The sequence below is a fragment of the Drosophila sechellia genome, chromosome 3L (assembly GCF_004382195.2).
Source record: "Drosophila sechellia strain sech25 chromosome 3L, ASM438219v1, whole genome shotgun sequence".
In the NCBI taxonomy this organism is placed as follows: Eukaryota; Metazoa; Arthropoda; class Insecta; order Diptera; family Drosophilidae; genus Drosophila; species Drosophila sechellia.
The window spans coordinates 4039987-4052136 of NC_045951.1; the positions used below are offsets into that span (position 1 = coordinate 4039987).

A 12150-nucleotide genomic window follows, 5' to 3' on the forward strand; every position below is an offset into this window, starting at 1 on the left:
CAGGTAGGTAGATTCACCACAGGTAGGCACAACTTCGATCCCAGAGTGCGTTTAATGCCTTTTTCCCGAATGCTGAGCCGGCAATAAAACCCTCAGACCCACGTAGTCTCCAGTGCATTTCGAGAATTTGCCGCGAAAAGACCAGAGAATCGACGAAAAATGCTGACCAAACTGTTAAAGATTAGCTGCACCTCGAGGCAGTGCACCTTTGCCAAACCGTATCAGGCGATTCCAGGACCTCGAGGGCCCTTTGGAATGGGTAACCTATACAACTACCTGCCCGGAATCGGATCCTATTCCTGGCTAAGGTTGCACCAAGCCGGCCAGGATAAGTATGAGAAATATGGCGCAATTGTGAGGGAAACTATAGTTCCCGGGCAGGACATCGTCTGGTTGTACGATCCCAAGGACATAGCTTCGCTGCTCAACGAGCGGGATTGTCCGCAGAGAAGAAGTCACCTGGCACTGGCCCAATATCGCAAGAGCCGACCGGATGTCTATAAAACCACCGGCTTGCTGCCCACCAATGGTCCGGAATGGTGGCGTATACGTGCCCAGGTGCAAAAGGAGCTGAGTGCTCCAAAGAGTGTGCGGAACTTCGTTAGCGAAGTGGATGGAGTCACCAAGGAGTTCATTCGATTTCTACAAGAATCTCGCGATGGTGGTGCCATTGATATGCTGCCCAAGCTCACCAGATTGAATTTGGAATGTGAGTAGATCTGAATTGGAAATGGTGAATGTGGCAATTTTCGGTAGATTTAATTTTCTTGAATTTCATGAAGTTCTTAGATATCTGGCTTAGATATATTAGTTGAATTGCAAAGAAAACATAAATTTGTAGTCAAATGATCACTTTCTTTTCAGTAACCTGTCTGCTCACCTTTGGAGCCCGTCTGCAGTCTTTTACTGCCCAGGAACAAGCTCCTAAATCCCGATCCACCCGCTTGATGGATGCGGCAGAGACCACCAATAGCTGCATCCTGCCCACAGATCAGGGCCTCCAGCTGTGGCGATTCCTGGACACACCTAGCTTTCGAAAACTTAGCCAGGCCCAATCATATATGGAGGGTGTGGCCCTGGAGTTAGTGGAGGAGAATGTAAGGAACGGTTCAGTGGGATCTTCACTGATCTCGGCTTATGTTAAAAATCCCGAGCTTGATCGCAGTGACGTGGTGGGCACTGCAGCAGATTTGCTCTTGGCTGGCATCGATACCACCTCCTATGCCTCGGCATTTCTGCTCTATCACATAGCTCGAAATTCGGAGGTGCAGCAAAAACTGCACGAGGAGGCCAAGAGAGTGCTTCCGAGTGCCAAGGACGAGCTATCCATGGATGCCCTACGCACAGATATCACCTATACGAGGGCTGTCCTCAAGGAATCGCTTCGCTTGAATCCCATTGCCGTGGGCGTGGGCAGGATTCTTAATCAGGATGCGATCTTCAGTGGCTACTTTGTGCCAAAGGGGGTCAGTGTATAGACAAATATTTTCTAAATATACATATAAATGGTATAATCCCTTGCCAGACCACCGTGGTGACCCAGAACATGGTAGCCTGCCGGCTGGAGCAGCACTTTCAGGATCCGCTGCGCTTCCAACCAGATCGATGGCTCCAGCACCGTAGTGCCCTCAATCCCTACCTGGTCCTTCCCTTCGGTCACGGAATGCGGGCCTGCATCGCCCGCCGTTTGGCCGAGCAGAATATGCACATTTTGCTTCTCAGGGTGAGCTGACGGAAACAGATCAGCACTTTGCGGTCTCCAAAATAATGTCCAATTGTTTATTCCATGGAATCGATTTGCATTTTCAGCTGCTGCGTGAATACGAATTGGTTTGGAGCGGATCCGATGGTGAGATGGGTGTGAAGACCCTGTTGATAAATAAACCCGATGCCCCAGTGCTGATCGATCTGCGATGGCGTAAGGAGTAGTTATTAGGTATAAGTCGCCAGAGCATTAAGACTGAGATACCAGACTTGCGTCACGTTTAAATAATTCGTTTATTAATTATTTTAAATTAGCTCATAATTATAGTTAGTGTAAATTATATATAACTAGACTTGCATTTAATGTGATTGAAAGGCTGTGGGTGTTTTGGTCTAAGTACTAAAGAGAACGACAAAAAGGCATTCACCGAAAATTCATCCAAAGGGGTATACTAGATAGGGTTGCCAAATACTCGAACAGCGGGCATGTGGGTTGTCATTCCACAGAAGATTGCTTATTTTGTTAACCAGATATTTTCTTCGAGTATTTTGTGCTTTCTTTTTGTATACATGGTTCCGGCATGACAACCCAATTTTGGGGTTTTAGTGTGTAATTATGCTTGACTAAATATTCCAGTACAATGTTTAGTTAAATATATACTCGTAATGCAGTTCGTTTCTATATATGGCTCTATAAAAGTGGTCCGACCAATCCCCATCATTCCCTCCTACTCCCTTCCTGCCTTAAGCTCGACTCGAGTGAAAACCGCACATGTACAAATTATATAGACTACTACCTGTTTCGCTCTTGTCCAAGATCAAGTCAAAAATATATGTGTGTGAGGCTATATACTGCTATATACTGATACTCGTACGATACTAGTCTGATCTAACCTATAAGGACTTTGGTTGTTTGCCGCACTACACGCTAGGATGATTGGTGAAAAAATACATTCAGATATACACATACTGTCTTTCTACTATGTTCGAAAAATAATTGTATCTAGGACCTGTTATGTGTTTTCAGTTTCTCAGAGTTCTTTCGATTTCAAATCGTCAATCCAGGCGAGTTAGGAAATGATGATGTGTGATTTCTGTGACACTATCTATGTTTCCTGATAAATAATAATGCATTTTTGATTTGAAATCGAAGAGAACTTTGATTAGAAAACAAAACACTCCTTAATCCTTCTGATTTGTGAGAAGACTTTTCCAGGAAGCGATTCAAGTCTTCTGCTCTATGGCTATCGTTGAATATGTGTTCGATGAAGGATGAGATATGGGTTTGGATTCATGTTCTGCTGCATTCGATTAGTTTATAGCTCCAGCAGCAGAACCTCCTCATGCTAGAGGATGTTAAGCAGGGAGGAGTCCATCATCCGATCGTCGTACAAGCTCAGTGTCTTGCTGGCCCTGGCTTTCCGTACGGATGGTGGCACATCTCCCGGGGTCTTGACCCGCTCGCTGGGATCCCTCAACCGCTCGCTGCTCCCCCGTCCGCTGAATACCTCACGGAACACCTCCAGACTGTGCTGACGACGCATTTGCTGCTCCGTCGGCGGCCCCTGACCCGTGGTGGCCATCAGGGAGTTGGTGCGCAGGTGACCTGGTCTTCGCTTCGAAGCCGGACGGGTGAGGGTCTGCAGTTCGCTACCATGACTCTGGATGGAGTTATTGTTGGTGCTCCCGTTGATGTGCTTGATCAGGCTGCTGGACAGCGAGCGGGGTACAATGTGAGCCGGAGTTCCCGTCCGTTGCTCTGCACTCCTCAACGGAACCGGCGGAGGTTTATCGAGGCGAGGACTAAGATCCAGGTTGTTCGGTCGTCGAAGAGCCGTCACCAGATTGGACTTCTCCTCTCCCAACTGCAACTGGCGACACAGCTCCTCGGCGTGCTCCTTGCGGAAAAGTTTCTTGTGGATCAGGGCTCTTACTCCATGCCATCCCCGGAGTTTTTGATCCGTGTTCTGCTGCTTGGGAAATCCCTGACCCAAGCAGGAATTGCCATTTCCACCTGTGCTGACAATCGTGTTCTTTTGCTGCTGGTGATGATGGCTGGCTATCAGCTCCTCCACACTCACATCATGCTCCAAGCAAGAAAGTGAGTTCTCCTGAGGCTGCGTCTGGAAACTGTGCTTCTTGCTCCGCTCCACAAGAACCGGCGGAGTTCGCATTGTCAGAGGTGCCAGATTGCGCTCCTGGCAGGGATTCCTGCCCTGATAAGGTTGCAATTGCTGTTGCGGGTAGCTCAGATGATTCTTCTCCCGTTCCAAGGCAGCTAGAGGTATCTGCTGATTGGGAGGTGGCTGTATAAGTCCCGTGGTGTCGGAGCTCATCTGGTGATGGACTGCAGCCGCCGTTGTCGTTGTGGCTATGATATTTATTCCCTGCAAAATAATTCATATATACAGTAACTATTGAAGTACACGCGAGTAATGATCTTACCTGTTCCGCATTTGGGCTGGCCACCAGATTGTTGGTATTCAGCAGTGGACTGGAAGGTTGAGCCTGTGCTCGTGGCCTTAATGTCGACATCTCCTGCATGCGCTCCTCGGCACACAAGGAGGTCAGCCTAGCATCCGCATCATGATCCCAACAGTCCTCGCAAGTATCCCGCACCACTTTGGCCGCTGCTCCTCCACCCCAGCCGGTGGGAAATAAGGGACGCGCCTTGTGCCGCACCACCAACGCCTGCATTTGATCAAAGCTGGGATGGGAGCCCACCTCCTGCTCATAGGGAGCTTTGTACGGAGGTGTTGCTTGACCAGGGGCATAGAAATCCGAGCAGCGGGTAGCCACTTCCCACAGCACCAGGCCCAGGGCATAGACATCCATTTGCTTCAGCGATGTTTCGCAGTCCCGCAGATTTACAGCTCCTTCCAGTAATTCCGGGGCCATGTAGCGAAGGGTGCCCACCTCATTGATGCTCTTCGTTTCCGCCATGGCCACCTCGCCCTTGTACTCGTACTTGGAGCCAAACACCTTGAGGGCGAAACCGAAATCCGCAATGCAACAGCTGAGATCAGCTTGGACCAACACATTCCTGGTGTTGATATCCCGATGAGCCACACAGGGCTTATGCTGATCCCCCAGTCGGAGTTCCGTGTGCAGGTGCGAGATTCCACGCGTGATGGACTGAAGCATTCCACAGCATTCGCTGAAGGTCAGGGTATTGGCTATCAACCAATCCTGGAGGCATCCGAGGGGAGCCAGAGATAGTACCAGCTGATACTCCATTCGACCGTCCATGGTGCAGCGTTCATCGTAGCCTTTAAAATGGAATAAAGTTTGTGTTGAGAATATATCTTAGGAAATTATTCAGGAACACTTACCGAAGTAGCTCAACAGCGCAGGACACTCCATCAAAGGCAAGGCGTAGATGTTCCTCTCGTTCACATAGTACTGATGATGCTCTTCGGGATATATCTTAACCGCCACCTCCTGGTCGTGGAGCAGTCCCTTCATCACAGTTCCATACTTGCCGCTGCCCAGCATGCCGATCAAATTCATGTTGTCCACATTCCTGAGATTGGAACTGTAGCCAGGGCCCGATGGCGCCAGAGGAGACTCCTCGGGTTCCGGTTTCTCCTTGGCCGTGCGGCAGTATTGAACAGCCAGGAAGATGCCGATGGTGAGGGCTGTGAGTCCACCGGCAAGGCCCAGCATTGTACTGGCCAAAAAGGACTGGTGCTGTTTTTCTGTCGCCCGATTTGTGATCGAAGTCCGGCCCTCATTGGAGCCCAGTTCCAGAGGTGCTGGTTCGACCACTGCATACTGGGCATTGCACAATCCTCCCGAGCAGCAACAGTAGTACAAAGAACTGGTCTTGGAGGTGGGAGCCGAGCTGGTGCATTCCGACTGGCTGCAAATGGAAGTGCGATCCGTGTTGTCTTTCCAGCAACCTAGGTAAATTTTAGTTATGACACAAAATTAAACAAAAAATCACGTTCATGAACTCACCCTGCTTAACAACCCGCGCTCCATTGGCCGTCTGGTTCCAGATGGTGAAACAGAAAGTGTAGCCATCGGGGCAGGTGCGTCTATGTGGCTCGCTCGGAATCGGAGTGGACTCCACCTGCTGCTCCTGCAGCTCACCACTAGAGTCCTGATCGCCATCATCTTCGTGAAATGAGTTGTCGTCCTCCTGGTAGCTCATACAGCTATACTGGCGATTGGGAACAGGTGCTAATCAAAAAAATATAAAAATTCCATTCATAAATAGATAAGAAGAATTTGGAGTACTCACTTGCTCTGCCCAGCGAGATCAGGGCCAACAAAAGATAGATAGCCCAATTCATGTCTGGAATCCTTTACAAAACCACCTTCAGTATGATTTACTCTGGATGCGTATGACTGTCGGGTTCCTCGGCAATGTTACGGCATTTTGACTAACCAAAAGGAGCTAAAAGAACGCATCAGTTTATAAATATTGTTCTGTCTTTTCTGAATAAAAAGCATGTACACAGGAATTATCAATATTCGGGCCACACTCGCACCCTTTCCAACCTCTGCTCCCCTCCACAAAAATCTTATATTCGGTTGGCGTATCAATCGACGATGACAATTCGCGGGCTCTGCGACTATATCAAGTCAACCGCCGATGATAATGGCCAGACCCAAATACTCGCACAGCTCCACAATCGAACACTACCGATCGCCAAGCGTCTCCATCAAAGTCTGTCTAGGCTGCGGGGACTGGGGGGATCAAATGGAGGAACCACAAGCACCCACCCACTCCAAGTCTCGAGGGAACGGTTGCACTTTGGAACCGATTTGGAACCAGGCGCCGCTAGAATGGGAATCATTTCAGTTGAGGCTCGATTGCAGCAGTGTGGAGCATCTAGATGGAACTGCGGGAAATATGTAAACTTGTGTACCCCTAACATTAATTTTATAGTATCTGCATGAACCACCACCACCTTCAATTTATCCCCCTTATCATCCATTAACTAGTACACCAACGAAAGGTACATATATAAGCACGCATTCTTGAAAACACTCCACCCCACACTCGTTTCCCCCTGAATGCTGATTAGAAATTTTGCCGGCATTAATTATGTGGGGCTGGTTAATGTTATTACGCTCCAATTATAGGATACGTTAGTTTGTCTTATACATATACATATGTATGTACAAACTTGCAAATAAAAATTTGTTTATACCTAGCTGGTAACAAATTTGCATCGGCGGCATTTGGGTTAATTGTGGGTGACGAGGCATGAAATTTAAACCAAGATAAGCATTTTATAAGACATTTCAGGATAGACTTATCATGCGATTACGGCTATTGTTTATGGCATTTTCAATTCAAGAAATTCATACAGCAGAATCAAGAATGAAAGCAAAAGCGCGTATTATGCTGATTTCAAGCGCTCTATTAGGAATTTGTGTTTATAATTACAAATAAATCTGGCATTAAATTAATACTAGATTATTCCACCATGGAAGGTGACAACTCTGGTAGGGGTTGTTGAACTGTCCGTTTGCCTGAAACAGCTGACCAACAGCTGATACAATTATTCAGCAAGTTTTGCCGAAAACGTGTTCGATTTTGTGGGATTGCCAGTCTTATTATCCAGCACGCTGTGAGTTACTTGTCAAATAGATATAGAATATCGAACTAACTATTTCATTCCACACTTGATTGTCATGAGTGGAGAACTTGTGTTCGTGTACTTTATTTTCTGGATTGCAGTGAATTTTATCGGCTTCGTTATTGTGCTAAACTATTTTGCAACTCTTCAGAAAGATGAATAAGATGGTATGTTGATGGTTAATTGTGTCCTGAGTGCATTCATATAACATTTACCCCTTTTCATGCAGAACCCAAATCGTAGCAATACGGATTCGGGCGCCACTGAGGATTCCAACGCGAAGAAGAGTTTGCAAATGGATTCCGATTCATCAGAGCAGCCGAAAGATTACTATGATGCTTCAGATGAGAACGAGGACTCATCACAGTACGAGGAGTCTGACTTATCATCGGGTTCCTCACAGGATTCGACAACTCAAAGCAGCGAGGACTCTGACTCATCATCAGGTTCTTCACAGGACTCTCCAGCTCCAGAAATACCAATACCAGAAGCCTTATTGAAGGTGGATCCAAATGATCAGCAGTCGGTTGTCAATGCAATTGGGCTTTTGGTTAACAGGATTAACTCCCAACTGGATGCTATCCAGTCGAAAGTCTTCCCGAAATCACCACTTGATTTTGTCGGCCTCGTCCGCCAGAAGAAGCTTTGGAAGATGCGTCAACGCGATAAAGCCCAGATGGAGAAGTCCTCCGAATAGAATAATTTGCTCTTTTTTTCAATTTCGTACAATATTTCTTGTATCATGATTTTAATAATGTTCAATTTATAGAGCAATTATAATTTCGAAGGGACGCTATTTCTGGCCTTTTTTTTCTCGAATTTCGCTTCTGTGTTTCCTCTCCTTTCTCCACTTTCAGCAAATGCGCACATGAAGAGAACTCGAGAAGCCAGAGAGCGGTGTCTCTGGCGCGCCAAAACAGGTTCAACTGGCGCTGTCCCAAGTGCTCCGTGGAGTGGGCCGGAGGAGACCCCGCGGGCGAGGAGGCGGAACCCGCCGGCTGCTCTCGCACGATAGCCGACGGCGCCAGTTAATTGCAAATACTGCTCGATACCCTACACTTGTCAGGGTGTACCCAACCGGCCCTAAAACTATCTGGCACCAATAAATTTTCCTAATGCCTCCGTATTGAATCAGTTTTAGCGGAATTAAGATAAATACCGTTGTAACACTATGTTAGTTAATAGTTCATTTTATTACAGTGTATAAAACTGTCTTCATGCTCACTTCCCCTTCGCTGTTAGTGTGTTTTGGGCCCCACCGTTTTGTTGTTCTTTGGGGCCTGATTAACTTTTTGCGTGCTGCGTGTGCATTTGTCCATGTCCCCATCCTCAGACCCATCCGCGCCATTCGGGATACATCTTCGTGCTGCAGATGCATTTGGCAAAACTGCCGACAGTCGGTGTAAAAAACGATGTGGAAAATCAATGCAAAAACAAAAAAGTGCATGCAGTCGCGGAAGACAGTAAGAACAACAATGGCGAAGGGAATGTGAATGGGCATGGATTCGGAGGTCTCTTGTTGACTTCATTGCACACAGTAAACAAATGGGTTGTATGTTATTTTATAATTTATCCAAAATACGAATAATATCAATAATTCCTACTACTCGAGAACGCAATTGTTCTTTGCATCTTCAAGGAATATATATCATTATCACATAGTATGCATTGTGCAAATTGATATTAACATTTCTAACAGTGCATGTGTACTGTGAGCAGACAGAGTGTTTTCTACCAGGGTGGGTGGCTCACCCCAACCCGCCGTCTGCCCTTCGCTAGCCTGCGTATTTGTGTGTGTGTACTTGCGCAGAGTGGAGTTAAAAATTGATTTTTCCAAGACATTTTCCAGCATTGTTTGCGGAAAACATTTGCACTATTCTGCACTAATTTCAACGCCAATTTGCGAGCAGCACTTACACTTAATTCAGGGCGCTACTGAAGCACTGCACTTGCACTTTAAGTTGTATTACTTATTTATTTATTTATTTTTTTAAATAAACCGAAAGAAGTTGCACACTCGTCGGAAAATTTATTATTGGGGCACCGGCGCCAGTCGCGTCTGCTCTGCGCTGCACGGCAGCTTTTTTTATTTCTACGCTTTTTAGAGGCTTTTTTATGGCACTTTAAACAAGTTTGCCCGATAGGCGGGCCGTTCTGCCTTTCTGCCGTTTTGCCGTTTGACTTTTCACAGCGCGCCCACCTTCGCCCGCCGACTTTGGAGGAATGAATGCGGTGCGCTGCTCCGCTCAGCTATGCTCCCATTCGCGCTCTCCGCTCTTCTCTGCAGCCAAAGAAGAAGCGGCGTGCGCGTATTTACGAAGCTGCGTGGAATGGCAGAGGCTCCGATTGGAGCGAGAGTGGAGCAAACGAAAGAGAGCAAGGCATAGCGAGAGAGCGAAAGAGTTGAGCACTTGTTGAGCTTATTACTGTGCACTATAGGCTGAATGGTACCTTTTTGTGGCCAAAAAGCCATTTTTTAAAACTCCGTAATACTAAGTTTTGATTCCGCCATTATGTTAGTATACGATTAGACTTCAGTGCTGCGTATGTAAGTCCTCACAGGCTTAGTACTAGGTTTGGTTTTTTCATTTATCTGTTAATTGCGCTGTTATGTTACTATTACTGCATTGTATGGATTCATCGATTTTGAATTGTTGAATTTCTTGTGGCTGTCCCTGTAGTTGAGAGTTGTAACTACAGGTCCCGTACTGGTCCCGTAGTCGGTCCCGCAGTCGATAGTAACAACAAAAATAAATTGAAAAAAAATTACGTATACGCTACAATGGTAATTTATCCCAAAAAGTATGCTTTTGAACGAAAAGTGGAAGCTTTCCGACCATTATAATGTAATGATGAATCCAGGAGGACTGATAGAAGTTTAAAAGAATTTATTTCATTTACTTATGTTAATAAGTGGTCCTACTGTGGAACGGGGTGGGCAGGCAGCACCTGACCCACACACTCCCCGAATCCGATTCGCAGTCCGTGCTTTTCGCAGTGGCCACGGATGATGACCTCGTCAAAATCCTGGAGGAATTTTCTGGTCTTGCCACCCGGAAGCTCCAAAGTTTTGGTGCCCTTCCAGCAGAGCTCTAAAAGTGATCCGTACGAGCCTGGAGTTTCACCGGAGATCGTTCCGGAGGCCATCAGATCACCTGGACGCAGATTGCAACCGGTGACTGTGTGATGAGCTATTTGCTGCAGTGGAGTCCAGTAAAGGTGCTTGAAATTCGACTTTGAGATAAGCGCTTCGTTTTGATCGGCAGCTGAAAAGGGGAAATTCGTGAATTAACGTAAAAAATCTTCAACAGGGCAACTTACGTTTCAAAGACACCTCGAGGTTGATATCAAAGTTGAAGGGAATTTTCTGACGCAGATAGGGAAGCACCTCCGGTTCCTGGGGAAAGTTGTCCAAGAGGAAGGGTTTTAGAGCAGCTGTGGGCACTACCCAAGGGGAGATGGTGGTTCCCAGATTCTTTGCGGTGAACGGTCCCAGTGGCACATACTCCCACTTCTGAATATCCCTAGCACTCCAGTCGTTCATCAGCGTGAAACCGAACACGTTCTTCCAGGCCTCATCCACGCGGATGGGTTCACCCAGCTGATTGCCCTTACCGCCGATAAAGAATGCCATCTCTAGTTCGAAATCCAAAAGATTGCAGGCTCCAAAGACGGGCTTCTCTGCCCCATCGGGAAAGGTTTGACCAAGAGGACGACGGATGGGAGTACCGGAAACCACCACAGAACTTGCACGACCATGATAACCCACCGGCAGATGGCGCCAGTTGGGCATCAGAGCATTGTCAGGACCACGGAACATAATGCCCACATTGGTGGCATGGTGGATGGATGAGTAAAAGTCCGTATAGTCACCAATCTGTGCTGGCAGGTGCAGCTTGATCTCAGACTGAGGCACAATGGATCTGATATAAAGTTATAAATAAATTATTAACTATGAATAGTAGATTATTATAGTAAATCCGACTTACACCGCCTTCAAGTCCACATTGTGGTCCAGTTCTGAACCCTTCGTCAAAAGCTTTTGAGTCTGGTTCCTTACCACATCCCAAGCTTCGAAGTCCAGTCCCATAAGCTCATTCAAAGTTTCGGCCTGCAGACTTTTCTGAACTTGGAAAGGATACAACTGCGAGACAGCTTTCATGTCCAGGACATGTTCTCCAATGGCCACACAAATACGGTGAACTTTCTACGGACGGTAAGATGAAAAACACCATTTACGATATAAACATACGATATATGATATGAGGCCTTATCAGAACCTGGTTGCTGGGCTATTAAAGATTGGATTAGCATATTGTTTTCGTAAACAAACTAGTTTGTCTTGGATGATGTATGCAAATGCTATGCCCCAAAGCGGTTTCTGTTCTAAAGTTGATTTCTAGAACATGTGGAACGATCCAAAGTCACATGAAAACTGCTTCAACTAAAGAAAAACTTAAAAATATTATACGGGAAACAGGCTGAGTTAAAGGAACACTTGCTTTGCCTTTTACCACTTTAGTTATCTTTTACAACAGCGAGACCAATGTTTCAAAATCTCATAAAACTATTAGATTTACTTTCAGTATGATATCACTCACATTGTTTTCGGTTGAGAAAACAGCGTAGGGTAGATTTTCCAGCGGAAAATCGCTGTTCGCTGGCACTGGCACAAAACTCTGGGACATTTTAAAAGCACTCAAAGTGGAAATCTTGGGCAGGTTGGTGCGAATAAATAAAGTGAAGCAGAGAAGCGGAAAAAACGTGCGCGGACCCAGAGTGAGCTAGATAACAACTGAGGGATTTTCTATTCACGATCCGCCTTATATAGGTGCTCAGACTACAAGATCTT

General features: G+C 46.4%; 4 protein-coding genes across 4 annotated transcripts; 2 read left to right on the forward strand and 2 right to left on the reverse strand.

Moving 5' to 3' along the window:
• Positions 1–102: 102 nt before the first annotated feature.
• On the forward strand, positions 103–2554 carry LOC6610708 (cytochrome P450 302a1, mitochondrial). The gene is made up of 4 exons (XM_002035238.2): positions 103–709; positions 865–1466; positions 1526–1723; positions 1810–2554. The coding sequence occupies exons 1-4, from the start codon at positions 160–162 to the stop codon at positions 1927–1929; spliced, it is 1470 nt and encodes a 489-aa protein (XP_002035274.1). The 5' UTR covers positions 103–159; the 3' UTR covers positions 1930–2554.
• LOC6610709 (bone morphogenetic protein receptor type-2) lies at positions 1975–9507 on the reverse strand. Its single transcript, XM_002035239.2, has 6 exons — positions 9216–9507; positions 5951–6106; positions 5665–5889; positions 5037–5606; positions 4150–4973; positions 1975–4091 (listed from the first exon to the last, which is right to left on the reverse strand). Exons 2-6 carry the CDS (start codon positions 6000–6002, stop codon positions 3051–3053), a joined length of 2712 nt encoding a protein of 903 aa, XP_002035275.1. The 5' UTR covers positions 6003–6106; positions 9216–9507; the 3' UTR covers positions 1975–3050.
• On the forward strand, positions 7194–8117 carry LOC6610710. The gene is made up of 3 exons (XM_032717531.1): positions 7194–7289; positions 7359–7465; positions 7528–8117. The coding sequence occupies exons 2-3, from the start codon at positions 7454–7456 to the stop codon at positions 7993–7995; spliced, it is 480 nt and encodes a 159-aa protein (XP_032573422.1). The 5' UTR covers positions 7194–7289; positions 7359–7453; the 3' UTR covers positions 7996–8117.
• A 659-nt stretch (positions 9508–10166) lies between the features above and the next one.
• Positions 10167–12095, reverse strand: LOC6610711 (fumarylacetoacetase). The gene is made up of 4 exons (XM_002035241.2): positions 11900–12095; positions 11288–11505; positions 10620–11221; positions 10167–10564 (listed from the first exon to the last, which is right to left on the reverse strand). Exons 1-4 carry the CDS (start codon positions 11984–11986, stop codon positions 10218–10220), a joined length of 1254 nt encoding a protein of 417 aa, XP_002035277.1. The 5' UTR covers positions 11987–12095; the 3' UTR covers positions 10167–10217.
• Positions 12096–12150: the final 55 nt, after the last annotated feature.

Coding starts and splice junctions, on each gene's coding strand:
- LOC6610711 (XM_002035241.2), bottom strand. CDS start 11,986: ATGTCCCAGAGTTTTGTGCCAGTGCCAGCGAACAGCGATTTTCCGCTG. Junction 11,222..11,287: donor AATGTGGACTTGAAGGCGGT/GTAAGTCGGATT, acceptor ACTTTATATCAG/ATCCATTGTGCCTCAGTCTG. Junction 10,565..10,619: donor CCTCGAGGTGTCTTTGAAAC/GTAAGTTGCCCT, acceptor TCCCCTTTTCAG/CTGCCGATCAAAACGAAGCG.
- LOC6610708 (XM_002035238.2), top strand. CDS start 160: ATGCTGACCAAACTGTTAAAGATTAGCTGCACCTCGAGGCAGTGCACC. Junction 710..864: donor CACCAGATTGAATTTGGAAT/GTGAGTAGATCT, acceptor CTTTCTTTTCAG/TAACCTGTCTGCTCACCTTT. Junction 1,467..1,525: donor GCTACTTTGTGCCAAAGGGG/GTCAGTGTATAG, acceptor ATCCCTTGCCAG/ACCACCGTGGTGACCCAGAA.
- LOC6610709 (XM_002035239.2), bottom strand. CDS start 6,002: ATGAATTGGGCTATCTATCTTTTGTTGGCCCTGATCTCGCTGGGCAGA. Junction 4,974..5,036: donor TGCGCTGTTGAGCTACTTCG/GTAAGTGTTCCT, acceptor TCCATTTTAAAG/GCTACGATGAACGCTGCACC. Junction 4,092..4,149: donor CCAGCCCAAATGCGGAACAG/GTAAGATCATTA, acceptor ATTATTTTGCAG/GGAATAAATATCATAGCCAC.